The sequence below is a fragment of the Electrophorus electricus genome, chromosome 4, assembly GCF_013358815.1.
Source record: "Electrophorus electricus isolate fEleEle1 chromosome 4, fEleEle1.pri, whole genome shotgun sequence".
In the NCBI taxonomy this organism is placed as follows: Eukaryota; Metazoa; Chordata; class Actinopteri; order Gymnotiformes; family Gymnotidae; genus Electrophorus; species Electrophorus electricus.
Window position 1 is genome coordinate 21612240 of NC_049538.1, and position 18066 is coordinate 21630305.

The 18066-nt window shown below is 39.2% G+C and overlaps 1 protein-coding gene across 2 annotated transcripts; it reads left to right on the forward strand.

Moving 5' to 3' along the window:
- Window positions 1-7691: 7691 nt before the first annotated feature.
- Window positions 7692-18066, forward strand: caprin1b (cell cycle associated protein 1b). 2 transcript variants are annotated; one of them, XM_027008801.2, is made up of 18 exons: window positions 7692-7839; window positions 8603-8782; window positions 10420-10482; window positions 10603-10695; window positions 11258-11496; window positions 12107-12189; window positions 12699-12851; window positions 13377-13429; window positions 13797-13880; window positions 13998-14159; window positions 14233-14341; window positions 14502-14563; window positions 15102-15212; window positions 15756-15902; window positions 16065-16218; window positions 16400-16597; window positions 17000-17106; window positions 17281-18066. In XM_027008801.2, exons 2-18 carry the CDS (start codon window positions 8603-8605, stop codon window positions 17365-17367), a joined length of 2085 nt encoding a protein of 694 aa, XP_026864602.1. In that variant the 5' UTR covers window positions 7692-7839; the 3' UTR covers window positions 17368-18066. The 2 variants fall into 2 exon arrangements, with proteins under 2 accessions (XP_026864602.1, XP_026864603.1); XM_027008802.2 differs by having other exon boundaries at window positions 10603-10689.

Consider the following 18066-nt stretch of genomic DNA (forward strand, 5'->3'; position numbering starts at 1 on the left):
CCAGTAATGCCACAGTCAAGCCCCATATAACGAACTGGACAGTTAGCATTATGCTCCAAATGTGATGAGGTGTGCTACAATGTTGCATGCATGGCACTTTGAAAAGCAATGGCTGGTGTGAGTAATGTTGAGAAAAAAAATGGGTAAATATATATTTTTGAAATCTATATTCAATTTTATGGGATGACGGAAATGGCTACAATAAGGATTAACTACAATAAATTTCTGTGCAGAATCTGGTTGTCCTGTTCGGGATGACTAATAGTCGACTGGATGGAGGACTGTAACTATGGAGTGATGTCAGAGATAGTCTGTCTATAAAACTCATACAACAGAAAGTGAGTGAGTGTTTCCTTCTTGTAAAGGTCTTTTCTCCAAATGACAAATGACAAAGCTCTACCTTTCTCAGCTGGTTTAATGTTACTTCTTTTGTTTAAATCTTTAACCAAATATCATTAAGAAATTTAAGAAAGCTTTAAGAATCATTAAAGCTGGTTTGAATAGCACCAACTATTAAAACCTTTATATTCTAATTCTTATTAATACAGTACTTATTAATAAAACTCTTCATATTGCAAGAACTGCAAAAACACCCCCCAAAAAAAGGTATAGAAATGAAAAAAAAGACTCCAGAAAAGTTTGGAAATGTGTGAAGATTTTAATAATTGTGGATTTCATAAGGACGTCACAGCTGATGCCTTTTCTTGTCAATGATTGTTTGGTGCTCACTTATTATACTCCAAATACGACAGTGGTTAACATTATACTTAAACACTTCAGAATCTTGCAGGATGATGTAGAGACCACATTCTTTTTAAGAAGCCTTCACTAATCTCCTACAGACAAGACAAAAACATCAAAGACATGCAAGTGAGATAAATGATCAGTTAAATAATGAGCTACATGTAAATCGATTAACACAACCTTTAAAATAAATAGAAAGTAAGGATAAATTGTTCAATTCCTCCACATTTATTACTGCAGGACTTCTCTATTGTATATCTTGCAAGAGATGTAATCAGCTTTACATTGGAGAAGCCAAGAGTATGCTAGCTAATTGTTTTGTGGAACACTTTGGGACCACCAGAGTTAATGACTTTCCAATGGGAGGGCATTTTACTGCTTATGCATTGCCTTGCCAATTGCTGTTAATGGCAGCAATGAAGTTAGGAAAAATAAAAAGAACTGATCTACACTCTCATAACATATATATATGCCAAGGATGAAACATCAAAGATCCAGGAGTATGCCAGGAGGAAAAGTGCTTAGTGAGTACCTCACACAGCAGATACCAGAGGAGGATGGAAATGAGGAGGAGCAGGAACCATCATGGGAGGATAAACCCCTGCATGGCATGTACCAATGGCAATAGAGGAAGTGGCTGATGTGGAGAAATCCTACCAATGGCTGGAAAAGGCTGGACTGAAAGACTGCACAAAGTCACTAATCATAGCAGCACAGGAACAGGGTCGGAATACAAGATCAATAGAGGCTGGGATCTACCACTCCAGACAGGAACCCAGATGCAGGCTGTGCAAAGATACCCCTGAGACAATCCAGCACATAATAACAAGATGCCATCAGGCAGTGTGCATGGACTGTCATAACCAAGAGGCTGGCATAGTATACAGAAACATCTGTGCCAAGTATGGGCTGGACGTTCTGAGGTCAAAGTGGGACACACGCTCAAAGGTGGTGGAGAGTTCCAATTGCACTTCCAGATCCAGACTGACAAAATGGTAACAGTGGTTCCTGTAATAATCGGAGCACTAGGGATTGTGACCCATAAACTGGGAGAGTGGCTCCAGCAGATCCTAGGAACAACATCTTAGATACTTTCATATTGTTTGTTACTGCACTTATCGTTGTCTGAGATAGAGTTTATACATGTTTTGCACTTCCAGGCATCAGCATTGGTCCCTGTATTTCATAAGTATTCTAGCTCAATAGTATCTTGAACTCTAACCTACTGTACTGGCTAGGATACATTCTACAAGCTACAGTAAATAACAAAGCACTCTAGATAAGAGTGTCTGCCAAATGCTAAAAAGGTCAATTTAAATCTCCAAAAAAAAAGAGGCCGTCTGGATGAGGGTGAGTGGGGAATATATATTGTCACAGATTTCATGAACCACGATCATCCCTGCACTGCCACACCCACCTCTTCCCACAGACGTCTCCAATCTGGTTCACCAGAATATTAATTAATATTGACTATGCTCACCATTGCTACCCTAGTATTTAAGATCCCCTCCCTCGCACTCTCTTTGCAAAGTATTGCTGCTCTCATGTTGCATGCCAAGCCTTTCTTTTACGTGTTGGTCTTCTTGGTTTCCGAACTCTGCCTGTTTTCCAGAACTCGTCTTTTGCCTGATCCCTGGACACCACCCGGACTCTGCTTCTTGTTTTCAACCTCGGACCGGCCTGACCTAAATTACCAGCTAACTCCTCCGTACCTGACTTGCAATGCCTCACGCACACACACACACACACACACACACACACACACACACACACACACACACACACACACACATATATATATATATATATATATATATATATATATATATATATATATATATATAAAACAGGCAACAACAACAATATTAAGACTCTGACATTTTAGCAAAGACAATCTTACTTTCCAGTGATTAGAGATGATGGAAAGAATGTGTTATTAGAGCTTTTAGGTCACCACCTACTCCAGCCAGGCTTTCTCACAACTAATCACTTCAGCTGTTTGTTCCAATAGTTCATGTTACAATAACATAGCATTGTTGAGAATGTGAGGCGTCCACTGCTTCCTGTGGCTTGGAAACAGCTAACACAGAGGATATACAGGAAATGAGCACAGATGAACCCTGGCAGGAGGTGTTCACAGTCATGCTGACTTCCTATTCTCTGTGCTTAGCCACTCTACTGGATTCTGATAGGCTAGATGACTCCAGATGGCCCTGCTTGATAGGAGTATGGCGCTTGCTAAAGTGCCACAGAAAGCCCTGCCTGTCAGCATTGGTACAGGACAGGAAAAACCTACCAATGTCTTATGTTTCCCTCAGTACCAACTGAGGATGTGGTAGATATGTTACAGCAAGTATATATTTCAATAACAACAAAAACTTAAGATCTTCCTTACTAAGATTGTTGTAGTTTAATCCAGGACTGACCTAATTGCTCTTTTTCTGTGCTTGGCATTAACCGCGGGATACATATCAATGAACAGAAATGTTCAATGTAAAAGGAGGAACATCTGAGAAACACATTTTGTCAACCACCTGCAGTGTTTCCTATATTTTGTTTGATAAGCCTAGTTGTTCATGGTAGGCATATGTACATGTCTCTTAAAGCTGATAATCTGTTAAAGATAACAACCTTTCAGTCACTACCTCAACATAAAAAGTTTATTTAACGTATCCCAAAATGTGCTTTCAGTAATATCTGGCCAGACTTCAGAAATATCTGGCCAAAGGAAACTTGAAAATATGAATTGTCAGTATAGCATCAGGAAAGAGAACAAAGCTTGTAATCAGAGGTTGCCAGTTCAAGCCCCACCACCAAGTTGCCACTGTTGGGCACTGAGCAAGGCTTTTATCTCTTAATTGCTCAAGTTGTTATCAGTCATAACTGTAAGTCGCTTTGGATAAAGGTGTCAAGTAAATGTAAATGCCATAACTCCCTTTTACTGGTTCTCAAAGCTTTTCAGTGTTTCTGTCCAGTACAATGTAGATGTAGAGGACTGAGCCATAGTGGATATCTGGACATTGGGTCACTGTCACTTATTGTCACTTCATTTGTATCAACTGATTCCACAATAACTGTAACATTCTCACAATGAACGCCTCTACTCCTCTATTTTAAATCTTTGGAATTCCCTTATTTTTAAGTTGTGAAGGATAATTACTACAGTCTTTAGGATGACGTTTGAACTTATAAATTGACATGGTATTGCCATGTAATAAAATATCTGGTTGTGTATATATAAAAGAGAAAGCCGTAGTACTTATATATGTATATAAGAAGATTGGTTTTTTTTTTTTCTATTCTAACTTCATTAGTCAGAAAAAACAGCAAATATATATTTTTAATATTTCTCTGCCTACTTTGTTTTAATTAGCTGCCCAGCTGCCTTGTGAGTGATCCACCACAGGCTGATTAAACCAGTTTCCTGTAGGGAGAGCGTCTGGATGTGTTGTTGACGGTCAGATAGCACATATTCTGCAACAGCAATATGCAGGCTACTGCTTCCTGCCTAATCTTAGATTCAGTGATTTTTGGCTCCTTCTTTAGTTGCCTGTGTGAACTTGATTGTTTGGACCCCCTTAGCCCTTTGTTATGAAAGGCACATAATCCATTTTTACAATGGTATATAAATTAAGGAAGATCAATGACCAGTTCTTCAAATGTCATCAGCAGAAAGGTCTGAGGGACTTTTAGTTTTGAAATGGGTGACTACCCCTAACTGACTGAAACTCAGCAGGCTACGGAAATGAGTCACTCGTTGAAATGGAGCTTCACTTCCCCATGGGATTCTCCTTTAATCAGTATTATCCCCAAAAGAAAACACCATTTCAATTGGACAGTGCTATCAAAGTGAGGAGCAGCCATGTTAACTGCTTCCTGTATTTGCCAAAGAAAACCTCAAGTGCAGTCCACTTTCCTAATGCCACTGCTTAGTTTACTCAGTCCTCCAAAATAACATGCAATTCAGAGCTTTATTCTAAATATAAAATGTATCAAATTTCTCCTACTAAATCATATTGTGAACTACAACAAAATAATTGTTCAGAATAAAAAAATAGACTAACCAATATGAGTAGGAAGCTGTCTTCAGACAGTTTAATGAGAAAAACAACACTTTCTCATGACTTTAACAAACAAATGATCATGCAACCAAATGACATTACAAAAGGCATGAGATTCTGTATTTCTACTATTTTATCATTTAGCATTTGAATCTAACAATAATATTGTACATTTTGCATATTGTTATAGTATTTGTGCTGGTCCTTTTTTGAGAATTTGTTGTACAATTTTAGTACAACCATTATATTTTAGATGTTTTTTTCCATTATTAGTAGTACAATTATTAGTACAACCATTATATTTGAGTCTGCCAAGCTGCAATATGTACCACTGAAAAAGTATGTATTTTAATTATTATGGTAAACACAAGCTTTTTAAGTAGTGAGACTGCATAGGTGAAGACTGTATTGCAGAATATATAAGTACAAGATAATGTCAGCTCTCTTTTTTTTTTTTGGTCTTTGCATGTGGTGCAGAAGGGAGTGGGGTGGAATGGGGTGGGGGTAGCTTTAGCAGTTACACCACAGAGCATTAGTTCTTAAGCGCATTTGTCCACTCTGGACACTTCTGGGTGTGTCATAAAGACTTAATGGACATACCATTTGTATTTCTACCAAGGCTTTGCCCAATTCTTATCTAATGGATCATACAAGTTTGCAGGACACCATGAGGCCAGGCACTCTACATCAACATATAGGTTAAAGTATAATGGGGAGAAAAAAATGCTTTGAGAAAAGGTGAATTAATATGACATAAAATATCTACTAGAACTACAACATATTGTATGTTATTTACACGCAGTGTTTGTGTAGGTCTCTGTCGCCACCTATAGACCAATACGCTCTACACCAAGACAGACATTTTTGACATCTCACACACTAATGTAATTTCGGCATAGATTTTACACATATATGGGTAAACATTAATGTAATTTCTAGTTTAAGCAGTATAGTTTAACATAGCATAGAAAAACCATCTATTACAGCTTTTTACAATTATTGTTGCACCAAAATTGGGACCCAAGACAGTCATTCAATTCTACAACTAATGTATCATTTTTAATTGACCCGAGCCTCTTTGAAAAGTTATCCTCTATAGGCATAACAGTAAAAAGAAAATATTGTGTTAATCTGGAAAATCCTGACATTCACTGCTTATTGAATAATAGGCAAGAACATTAACATTTATATCACTGATCTTTATTGCTTGATCTGAATAGAATATTCACAGTAATCATATTTAATTTTTCGTATTTCTTTAATTATAATTAATAATAATAATACTCCACACGCTGTGATATGCTGGGTGGCTCACGGATAAAGCGTTTTAGTTAGTTATGTAAGGAACTGCTACAATCATAGACCAGTAGGGGGTCTCTGTTGACCAGTGGTTCATGAAGCATAGCTTTTGAATTTTTTAGCGCAGTTTATGTTGCATTTATTAGGTACTTGTTTGAAACTCACCGTAAATGTCAAAAATATTTGCTTGGGAATGCAAAACATTAATACTTTGTCCGCTACACTACGTCCGTTTAAGGGCCGTAATAACAATTATAGTTTGTCTTCACACTATCCGAACTGAAATGTGGTCAGTTCATGACGGGATAACGCTGTAGATATCTGTAGAAGTCCGAGATATTTATTTCCTTCATCCAAGATGATAAGTAACTAACATTCTTTCATGTATTTCTTGTTTATTGATTCTGAATTGTTCGCCGAACTTGGCAATTAGATTGCAGACGTTTCGTCACCAATCGAGGAGACATCATCAGTATATTTGTACAACTTTTAAATTTCTTTTTTATGTATGTAAGTAATTATGGAAAGCACCGTGCCTGTCATAAAACATATTGCAACAAGCCACATTTCGCAACAGATCTCTATTTCTAGCCCTTAGGCTGGCTGAGGTTACACTGTCTATTTCGATTTGTCACAAAACATTGCTGCTCTACATGCTTAGATTTACTGTATGGCATTGATTTAGATCAATTCCTGAACTTCTGAAGATTTATAGTGCCAAGTGCTTTGCCCCCGAAGTATTGCTTATCAAGAGAGACACACAGGAAATATGATTTCAGTAAAATAACTAAAATAATTGCTAATTATTATGGCTCCCACTAAAACATTTTATATCAATTGGTAATTTGTGATACTCGCTTCGGCACCAAATAAGGTGAGAGACGTCAGAGCATGATGGCTGATCGTTAATATCAGCTTTCGAGTTATCAGAAAGATAGCTGGCCTTTCATTGACTTCCGTGTAAGGTATGTCGGTGCCTTAGCTAGCATGCTGGCTAACTGCTTTAGTCAGCTATAGCCTAGAAGTTCAGTGTTTCTTTACCAACGGTTCATTGGTCGTCGCCTTAGATTGTATTATATATACACAGTCTATGGTCGGCACGCAGTCATCCGGAACAGACGGCCGCTCAGACGTACAGTCTGATCACATAAACAGTCGCTCACACAGCTATAAGTTTCTATTAAATTGGTTACATCTTCTTACACCATATGACAAAAAGCAAATGTGCTTGAAACGAACTTAGTTCAGACATATATAAGTGTAACGGCCAACGGTAGGTAAGATAACTAGCTACCTAGCTAAGTTATAAACAGCTTAGAAATTTACTTGAAGGCATTTTGGCGACACTAAAATTGGAAAGGGAGTCGTTTCTCGCCTGTCAAACTTAAAATTTAATGATTAACTGTCAATCTCATTATACTTTTAGCCATACAAATATTTATAATTTCGTTCACTTGTAACTATTATATAATCTTAGTCGAACCTTGGCCTTGTGATATACAATCATAGTATCTTAGAATAGTGTCACAGGCAAATCCTGGACAGCTTCGAAAGGGTCCTTCTTCATTATAAACCTTTTCATCTACTTTCGCTCGTTCTCAGTTGTCGGTGAGGCCGGCGGGGCGGATCCCACAGTAAATTGAAATTGAAAATAAAGCAACACGGTTAACGTTTTAACTATTTTTTAATCCCCATCTGATTAATTTTCATCCCTGTGGACATATTGAGCATAAAGGTAAGCATATGTACGAAGTGTAAGGACTGAACTTGAAACCGTTATTAGGTGAAGCTAGCTATGTAGCTAGGTGGGCATTGCTAGCTAGGCAGAGATGTGCTAGCTAATTTATGTTTGCGTTCATACATAGCTAGTCGTCTATTTAGCAATACAGCTAGCTAGCTAGCTAGCAATAGCGTTAAGTCTCAATTTGCATATCAAACGTGCAATACGTTACTGCTAACCTAGCTAAGATAAGATAGCATTTTGCTACTAACTCAAGATTGCTAACGCTAACATATCTGTTTATGGAAACTCGCTAATAAACAAGTAGTAGCGAACTATAGTATATTATGTCAGATATGTTAGTAGGGATATCTGCGCTAGTATCGTCTTTGGGTAGTTTTGTATAATTATTCTTCAACTGAAGCTGGATAACCTACCCGATAAAACGGTGGTTATAAGGTTTTGTTCATCGTCCTCTTCCAAGCACAGTGTGTCGCGGAGCCTGCTTAGATTAGCATCATGATCTTATTAAACGAAACGGATGTTCTGAGTACTGTTGGCTCCATTTCGCTTGAAGTACACTCATTTTGAGGTTTAGCAGGTATTTTATATGATTAGAGAAATTAATAAGAAGATTATATAACGTAGGATGCAGTAGCAAAGCGATCGTTGGCTAACAATCGAGACCGACTTTTACGTTTGGTTTAGCATATTTTAAGATAATGACAGGGTGCTCTTATTTAACCTATTTTTTAAAATTTTTCATCTCATTGATCAGATGCCCTCGGCAACAAATGGCAATAAGACTGTCAAGTCTGCCAGCCTAGAAGTGGGACTCGCTCCTGCATCAATGGTCCAAATCACAAGCAGTAATCAACTATCCGGTTCCCAGTCAGAAGCCATGAAGCAAGTGTTAAGTGTCATTGAAAAGAAAGTCCGCAATATGGAGAAAAAGAAGGTACTGGTTCTATTCTTAGTTCTCTAGAAAGCCCTTAAATGGTTAGATCTGGGCTTAATATTAAAATTGTCATTTCAGTAAAAGCTTTGTTATACATAGGACCGCTACAGTGTCAACAACCATGTTAAAAACTAGTTATTCCAGGAAGCTGCATTCTAACTTTGAGCATCTGTTATAGTCGGTTCTTTGTTGGTATTCAATAAATTATGTCTGTAAACTGAGTCAAAATGTCAAGTATTCAGTGTCTAAGAGTGTTGACGTTAGGTTAGATGTTTCACTCTAACGTGAAGTGTAGCTAATAACTTATCAAATGAACTAGTCTAGACTGATTACTTTTTCATGATCTATGTATTAAGAAGGGTATTTTACTTGTAATGTCCTTTTTCCTGGTAATAGTTAAAGCTAACTTCAAGCTCTCGCTATGAAAAATTGAGATTTCGATTTGGAAGCATGATTGTTTGGAAGCTAGCTAAGCTATCGTTACTGACGAGCATTGCTGCGCTTAGCTTTGAACAAAACCCAGCAAGCTATCCAGGCTTTTGTAGATGTTTCACTCGACGGTACGATGCGATTAGTTGGTTTATAACGAAGAAAGCACGATTTATGGCGATATGAATTGTTATATTTAATAATAGTATTGCTAGCCTTCTTAATACAGCTTAGCTGTATTTTATCATACAGACCCAAATTTTGTTTGCTGTATTAGCTGATGGCTAGTTATGATAGCGTGTAAGGCTAGCCAGTTAACTTTTATCCTTTTGTATTGCACAGTGCGGCTTGGCCAGATGCCTCGAAAGCGTCACTGAAAGATAGCTAACTGGGAAAAAAATTATATTTAAAATGATCTTTATCTGATGTGTACTGTCATGGCTTGTCATAATGCTTAGGAATCAAGTTAGTTAGCTAGATAACGCTAGCTTAATTGACTAGTTGTGCAATGGACGTAGTTAGCTACAGAAGTGTGAAAAAAATTCTCCAAAATATGTAGGTTAGTGTTAGCTAGCTAACTAATTGTTAAACAAACATTTGTTTTAGTAGTGTTTATAGGTAGACTAAATGCTGTTTATAAGAATTTGTATATAGAAAAGAATAACATTTAACAGCGTGTATCTAACAAGCTAGGCAAATAAGTTATATTTTGTACAAAATCGAAGCAAGTCGGTCGCTGACAGGTGCATGATGCCAAGCTTTTCGCTAGTCTAGTAATCAGGATTTCGTTCCTGTGTGTACGTGTATACAAGTGGGTCTTTTTTTGCTTGGCTTTTGTAAAAGACACATTCATAACATAATTGACAATTACGATTTCTGTGTCATGTATGTATGTCTTGATTTGTATTGGTTGTTTAAGATTTCGTCCTTATTAATTCCTACCTTGTTTATTACATTTTAGTTAATTGCGTTATTAGCTGTGTACCTTTTTTGTGTGAATATGGCAAGAGATTAGTTATCATCTTGTAAACTGGCTTACTATCCAAGTGCTCTCACCTTAATCACTTTTGTAGAAGTTTTATAAGGCTTTTCTGTATTTCATCCTGTGAGATTAGTCCATTTTTCTAGCCATAAGATTTTGTAAGGGTTTTCTCATCCTTGTGTTTAGATATTTCTAATGTTGCTCTATTCCTTATCTCTTCCCTTAGAGCAAGCTGGATGATTACCAGGCCCGAAACAACAAAGGAGAGCGTCTCAACCAGGACCAGCTTGTGAGTGAAGCACAGCCCCATGCAACATCGTAGCCAAGTAGTATAGCTTTGCCTGTTAGCGTTCATTAACTTTGTCATTTTCTTGAAAGAAGTATTGTTTTTGTTTCTTGCTTAATGTAGGAAGCCCTGTCTAAATACCAGGAAGTGATCAACAATTTGGAGTTTGCCCGTGAGCTGCATAAAAGTTTCCTAGCTTTGAGTCAAGATGTAAGCGTAAGCAATTTAATACTTTTAAAACAGCAACCACAGAAAAACCATTAAGATTACACACTGTTCATGGGAATCAGTGTTGGTGTCACCATTGCTTTTTTAGCTTTTTAAATTGACCAGTAGTGAATTCCCAGCCATGTGACCTTAGTGTAAGACTCATTATAAGGCATTAAAAACAGTATTATATACTAACATTTAGTACAAATTGAAATTTCAGCAAATGGAGAGAAAAACATCTAAAATATAATGGTTGTATTAAAATTGTGCAACGAATTCCCACAAAAGTACCAGTACAAATCTATAATATATTAAATTTGGAGACTTAAGAAAGATGTAACATTTTACAATGCATGAATGCTGACACCACTACCACGCAAAACTTGTCTTGTGCAAAGTTGTAATTACAGATACTTTAGACTTCTCAAGTGAACTCACTGTAGAGTTTTTAAAATGTGTTTGAGCGCCATTTTCAGCAGGATGAAATTAAATACTTTTTAGTTCTTAAGCATCACTTTGTTGGCTGCTCAGGAAGCTGTAACCTAGTTTAAATTGTGGCGTCCTGCAGATCCAGAAGGCAGAGAAGAAGGCAGCACGACGTGAACAGCTTCTGCGCGAAGAGGCTGAGCAGGTGATGCTCCGGAAGGTTCTGGAGCTGCAGTTCATCCTGGACCGACTTGGGGATGAGGGTGTGCGGCAGGAGCTTGTGCAGGTAACCAGCGTACCAGCACTCCTCACTGAGACTGACCTCGTTGCCCTGGATGACTTCTACAAACTGGTGGGGCCAGAACGTGACCAAACCATACGGTTAGTGTAATAAGGCCTCATCAGCACACCGTTCACTTTCCACAATAACACTAATGATGATTAACTACATCTGCGGTTCAGTCAGCATTATACAAAGGCTGGGGTGGAGGTGTGATGGGCTACAGAAGGGGACAACAGGGGGTGGTGGGAGTTGCCATGGCAGCTGAGATGGATTGTGGCTCAGTAAAATCATGACATCAGGGGTAGGTACCTCGACAGAAAGAGAGAATAGATTATTAGGCATGTCTAGGTATGAGGGTGTGTATATTGAGGAACTGTAATGTGCAAAGATGGGCTCCAGCAGATCTAGCTATGGCAGAACAGCTAAAAGTATAGAGCCAGAAGGAAACACTGGCATGAGGGCACCCTGGAACATCAGAACTCTGTTCAGTCAACAAACTTGATTGGCAAAAGAGGGTTGAATTGACAGACATAACATCCCGGTTTACCATAACTCTCAGTGCCCATGGACCCTCAGATCTACACACTTACCTAAGATGGGAAATAGTTATATTTTATGCATGTTCTCCTCTTGTCCTTCAAGCAGCTATTTCATAGTCAACATGGCAGGTTTTCCATTAACAAAGGAGTGTATGTGACCCTCACACAGGTTAACCGACCAGTATCAAGAAGCTTCACAGCATTTATGGGACCTCTTGGAAGGCAAGGACAAGGCTGTGGCAGGAACAACATGTATGTGGAAATAATTGGGTAGCGAGGGGGTCTAATTTCACATTGTCATAATGCTTCAGTTACTGTGCTTAAAGAATTCTGCATACATTAGAGCTACTGTTGGCTAGTATAGAAGTGCAAGGATCATTCAGGTTATGTAGGATACATTTCAGGTAAATGACTGGATTAGACCCATGTCGCACTAATTGAGTTGCAGTCTACCCCCAGATTTTAATACACAGTTAATTTTGTAATTAGAAATTGTCTGTGTACTTGTATCCCCTCCGACCCTTCCTCTAAAATGTGTTGGATGCCGGGGTTTTGTTGAGTATAATGCTGAATATCAGTGGATTTATGTCGAGGGAAAGGAAGTAATTTGCTAAACTAAGCTGCTCACTGACTTAGTCAGTTAGCAATTAGACATTCACTCAGTCATGAATGAGAAAGATAAGCAATCATGCAGACTGCTTAGTCTGGTAAGATGCCCATTTAATGTGGGAGTGTTGAGCATATCGGGTTTCTCCTTTCAGATAAAGCCCTGAGGGAGATTTTGGAGCATGTGTTGCAGAGTGGCTATTTTGATCAAGTGCAGTCTCATCAGAATGGCGTGTGTACGGAGGAAGAGGAGAAGCAGACAGCCGTGGCAGAGTCCTCTGAGGCAGACGAGCAGCAGGCTGACACAGGTTGCTCTTGTCATTGACTTCATATTGTCCAGTTTAAAAAGCTGTAGACTTTTTATAGTAGTTACAGTACTTCAAAAGAATCCTCAAGGTTTCTAGTAACCAATATTTATACTTGAGAAAATTAATTGTGACAGGGTTTGGCAGATTCAAGATTATTTATTTTATATTTTTAGATCATGGTTATTTTGTTTCTCTCTCTTCTATATTTAGATTTACATTTACATACCTTAAAGATGCATCTCTAGCTTGTCTTGGCTATGTTCCTGCTGCACTGCTTCTCTCTGTTGGGCTGCAGACCTTTCCGTACTGGCCTATTTCAGTAGCTAGACTATGAACTTTGCTGAAAAGTTGCTTTATATTTGTCCATATTCAGTTTTTATAAAGGCCAATGCATGTTTGCTCATTTGAGTGAGCAGTGTTGTTTTGCTTATCATGTGAAAACTACAAAACACAAGTTTTAGCTTGCTAAGGAGATGCACTCTACATGCAATATGAACTCATCTGAACTTTCATCCTATGAAACAGAAGGTGAAATGACTGAAAGATATGCAGAGCCCATTCTAATGGAAGCTACAGAGGTAAAAACTGAAGCTCCCACAGTCCGTAATGGATATATGGCGGGTGGGAGACAATGACATTAAAGTTTAGCTGATATGCTCAGGCTGCACTGTGCTTTTTGTTGGTCTATGATATGATTTGCAGTGCAGATGTGTTTCCTTTGATTGGATTGTTTAACCTACTACTTATCAGCAACAAAAGTGTCCAGTAGCTGACTTGCTGGGCCAGTTCTTGTATTGCTAAGGGCTACAAGGATGTCTGCTAGATTTGACTTTCCAATGAGGCACATGAAGCACAGTGTTACAGCTGAAGCTGTCCCTGAAAATGCAGCCCTGTTTGTGTAATGCCACAAATGTGTGTAATGCGTGGTGTTTTTTGTCTGATCAGTTTGTAAATAGACAGTTCATTCCAGAAACCTCATACAGCAACGGTGAGAAGGAACAAGGAGACAAATGGAGTGCGGAAATTGAAGTAAGAGATTATATAAAATCAGCACTGAGCTGTTTAGACTTGTTTTAGTTTTGTTTTTTAATTAGTTCTGTAGTCATGTTTCCTTCAACAATAAACTCCAGCCCTCTCACTGTTCAGGTGCCGAGTTCCCTTCAACAGCCGGATCAGATGACCCCCGTTATTCCAGAGCCCCATGCGGAAACCTCTGTGACCCCTACACCCTCCTCAGACCCCTTAGTCAGAAAACAGGTGGTTCAAGACCTCATGGCACAGATGCAGGGCCCTTACAATTTCATGCAGGTAAGTAAGATCACAGCTGTTTGCATACAACAGTTGTGCATATGAGCACTGCTGAAATGTTCTCTTTACTCAGGACTCCATGCTAGAATTCGACGCTCAGCCAATAGACCCGGCTATCGTATCGGCACAGCCTATGAAGCCTACCAAGAGTATGGAGATGCCACAGATGGTTTGCCCACCAGGTTGGTACAGCAGCTGTGGAAAAGCTCATTGGAGTCATGTTGGCTTGTGACAAAACTGTCTTTCAGCTTTGGGAGTGTTAATCATGGTGGCTTTAATAATATTAAGTTAGACTTGTATAGCACCTTTCATGTACTCAATGTCACTTTACTGTATCCATAGTTCATCCAGAATCCTGCCTTGCACCGTCTCCTACCATACCTGTACAGCCTGAACCCACACAAGTAAGTGTGGATCAAAGTATTTTCCACTCTGAAGTTTATAAAGTCAGATTGCCATGTCAAATGCATATTTTGATGTGTAGTTTCTGTTGGGTTTAGAATGTCTTGCTACTGACGGCTGACACATTACAGAATAAAAATTTACTTTGTACTCTCCCGTGGTGTTGATTTAAGTTCCATAAAAGTCCTTTTTGTTTGTCTTTGTTTTGTTTTTCGTTGCACACCACCCTAAAACCTTTTAAAATGTGACACCTCATCTGAAATGTAGTGTGTTTGAAAATGTATACACACAAATATTAGCTCTTTCTTTCAAGTTGTTATATTTTTATATTTGAAAAATTTGAATGATTCCATCCCTTCTACTCATTGTACAAATGAAGCAGGAAGTAGTTGCATGTCTGCCTTTGGGCTGTCACAACACTACTAAACATTATCTGGGTCAGAGATCCGAAGGTGCTGGTTGATGTTATGTGGTGTGGCTTTTTCAGTGTTGAAAATCATGCATGTAGAGGTGTTTGATAATGCATTGTCTGTGCTTCAGGTTCCCATTGTCCCCCCTGCCCCAGAGGCCTACTCCACACCACCTCCTATGTTCCAGCCCACACTCCCAGCAGAGCCTCGGCCACAGGCCGATTCCATCGACCCCATTCAGGTGAATGGTCAGCCGTTTAATCACGTCGTTTGTCAGTAGTGATTAGGTGGCTAAGAAATGCTGCGTTTAAAACAGGATGCCTCAAGATTAGTCATAGTCTTTGAAGGTGCCTTCCTTTGAGTAGCATTTTAACCCGAAAGGTAGGTTAGCACACGTTCATGTAGGGTAAGGTTGAATATTACAGATTTCATGCCATTATTATTCAGTTAGATGATATTAGGATACAAGTACCATGTGTGGAAACTTACATTTTAGTAGCTGAATAATTTAAACTTCATTGTGTTTATGGCAGTTTTGTTAACAGAAATATATTAATGTATTTCCTGTGCAGTGCTTCCTTCAGATTTAGCCAGTTTAAAGCAACCATAGCTGTCTCATGCTGTCTTCCAAATGGGGCAGCCTTCATCCTCGGAACGCAGAAATGCTGGCCAAAAATTCCCATCTAGGCACGCTGGTTGCTGCTTTCTGAGTATCTCGCAGAGTGTGGGCGTCTGATGTTTCCTGAGGCTATTCCCATCAGTGCTAAGTCTGTGCTGTTTGCAGGCATCCATGTCGCTGGTGGAGCAGCCTCCTCCCTCTGCGGCTCTCTCTGGTCCCTCCCAGAACGCGCAGGTGTTCCAGCCAAGCTCCAAACCCATCCACAGCAGCGGTATCAACGTCAACGCAGCACCATTCCAGTCCATGCAAACGGTAATGTGCTGTCAAGAGTACAGGCCTGAACTGTGCCAATTAGGCTTGCCACCTTCATAATAACAATGTACTGGTACAGAAACCCCCCCCCCCAGTGAACTGGCTGGATCTGGGTTGTTAACTAATTTGAACTCTATATCCTGGATCTTTTTTTCCCCACAGGTATTCAATCTTAATGCACCTGTTCCACCAGCCAATGAGGCTGATTCTCTCAAGCAGAGCAGCCAGTATACAGGCAGCTATAGCCAGAGTTTTAGCAGCCAGACGCAGCACCCCGTGGAGCAGACAGACATGCAGTCTGAGCAGCTCCAGGCTGGTGAGCACTATTCAACACTAACTCTGGACAGCTTTGTCCATTATCTTGATAATCCCAAGACAATGTGCTGTGGTGCTTCCTCTATATCACATTGGTGTGATAAAATCCCTCTTTGTTTTAGATGAGTCTGTCAATCTGCTCTGAATAGCAATGTCTATCTGCTTGTTTTCCTCTTTTGCAGTGGTTGGTGCTTTCCAAGACCAGTCTCTTCCCAGTTCCACAGGCCAGCAGTCGTTGTCTCAGCAGCCAGCAGGTCAGGGGAGCGCATTTGGCCGGCAGACCCAGTCCTTCTACAACAGCCGTGCGTTGCCTCGTGGTGGGCCTCGCAACTCCCGGGGTATGATCAACGGTTACCGAGGACCATCCAATGGTTTCAGAGGTAGAGTATGTGTGCAATGCGTCACTTGGATGTTATCAGGTGTGAAGGTTATACATGATGTACATCAAGCCTGTCCCACAGTACAGTGAGATGGCCACTGTAGAGGTATCCGCACATGATGATAAAATACTCTAGCTCTGACTACCAGGGTGCTGCATCACCTGGATTCTTGTAAGATTAATATGTCCCTTTTGCTTTTTGAGTGTTGGCTCACTTGTTTTTCCTTTTCCATTTAATTCATTGGTGCAATGTATGAAGTTGGACAGGGTAGGGGTACCAAACTGAGAGTAAGAACAAAAAGAAGCTGTTTTTCAAACAGCTCACCAAATTCCTAAGTAAACAGTAGTTTTCATTTTAATGACTAGTAGTTTGTGTTTGTTTGGGGTTTTTTTTAACTTGCAGGAAGTTATGATGGTTACCGGCCAAACTTCTCTGGTGCTCCAAACTCTGGTTATGGACAGGCTCAATTCAATACTGCTCGAGACTACTCGAACAGCAACTACCAGAGGGTAAGACATGCAACATCCAAAGAGATCCTGTTGATGTGCTAGTCACGCATTAGGTTTTGCTGTGAAGGTTACTATTAATTCATTTCTGAATTCTAGTTACTTCTCATTGATCCAGGCAGAAATAAGGGGTACAAACAATTACAAAAGTAATAAATTGTCATATACTTTCTACAGGACGGTTACCAACAGAATTATAAGCGTGCCACTGGACAAGGTCCTCGAGGAGTCCCACGAGGAAATGGCCAGGCCATGCGGTCCTGAGAGACTTTTATAGTGACTTGATATCTTGGGCTTAAGTGAACACTCGGTCAGATATGGAAAGTGCATATATTCCAGCTCACACTTTCATTTGTTTCCATCAGTGGTATTTTTCCTCCTGCCATTTGATCAAAACCTGCTTTGGCATGATTGAAAAAAAAATAATAATGAAAAGGATTCGTTTTCTGGACACAGATTAAGCAAATTAAAAATGACACTGGCAGTACTTCATTAACATTCTGTGTAGTGTAGGAGTGCTAAATCTCTATCTGGAAAACCATAGATCAAGTCTAGTCCTGAACCTAATTACTATGTTTATGGTAATGTTCCTGTGAAAGATTAGCATAGTCAAGGACTAAGCTTAATCTAGGTTATCGCCCTATGTTTAAATGCGAGAGGACATCAGTTGAAAATTCACTGTCAAGGTTTTAAGATGGCCTGTAAACTTGATTTCGTAAAGAATCGTTAATTTATTTTTTGTAAAAAAATAAAATAAAAACAAAAAGCAAAATACCTGCCACTGCTGATCTGATCCCCGGAAATACTGCTTTCTTTCCCAATTTGTTTGGTCCCTTTAAAATACATTTTAATTTTTAAAAACAATTTTTGGTACATTTTAAAGAAGCCCCCGCTCTTCAATTTGTATATTGATGTTGCTTTAAGAATTTCAATAAAGATGTGTTGCATAACACTTTGCTCTAA

What these genes read in the sequence shown, in the direction of transcription:
- caprin1b (XM_027008801.2), top strand. Translation starts at nt 8,603, where the DNA reads ATGCCCTCGGCAACAAATGGCAATAAGACTGTCAAGTCTGCCAGCCTA. An exon ending in GGCTGTGGCAGGAACAACAT is followed by an intron (nt 12,190 to 12,698) that starts GTATGTGGAAAT and finishes TTCTCCTTTCAG; the next exon opens with ATAAAGCCCTGAGGGAGATT. An exon ending in GTCTGAGCAGCTCCAGGCTG is followed by an intron (nt 16,219 to 16,399) that starts GTGAGCACTATT and finishes CCTCTTTTGCAG; the next exon opens with TGGTTGGTGCTTTCCAAGAC.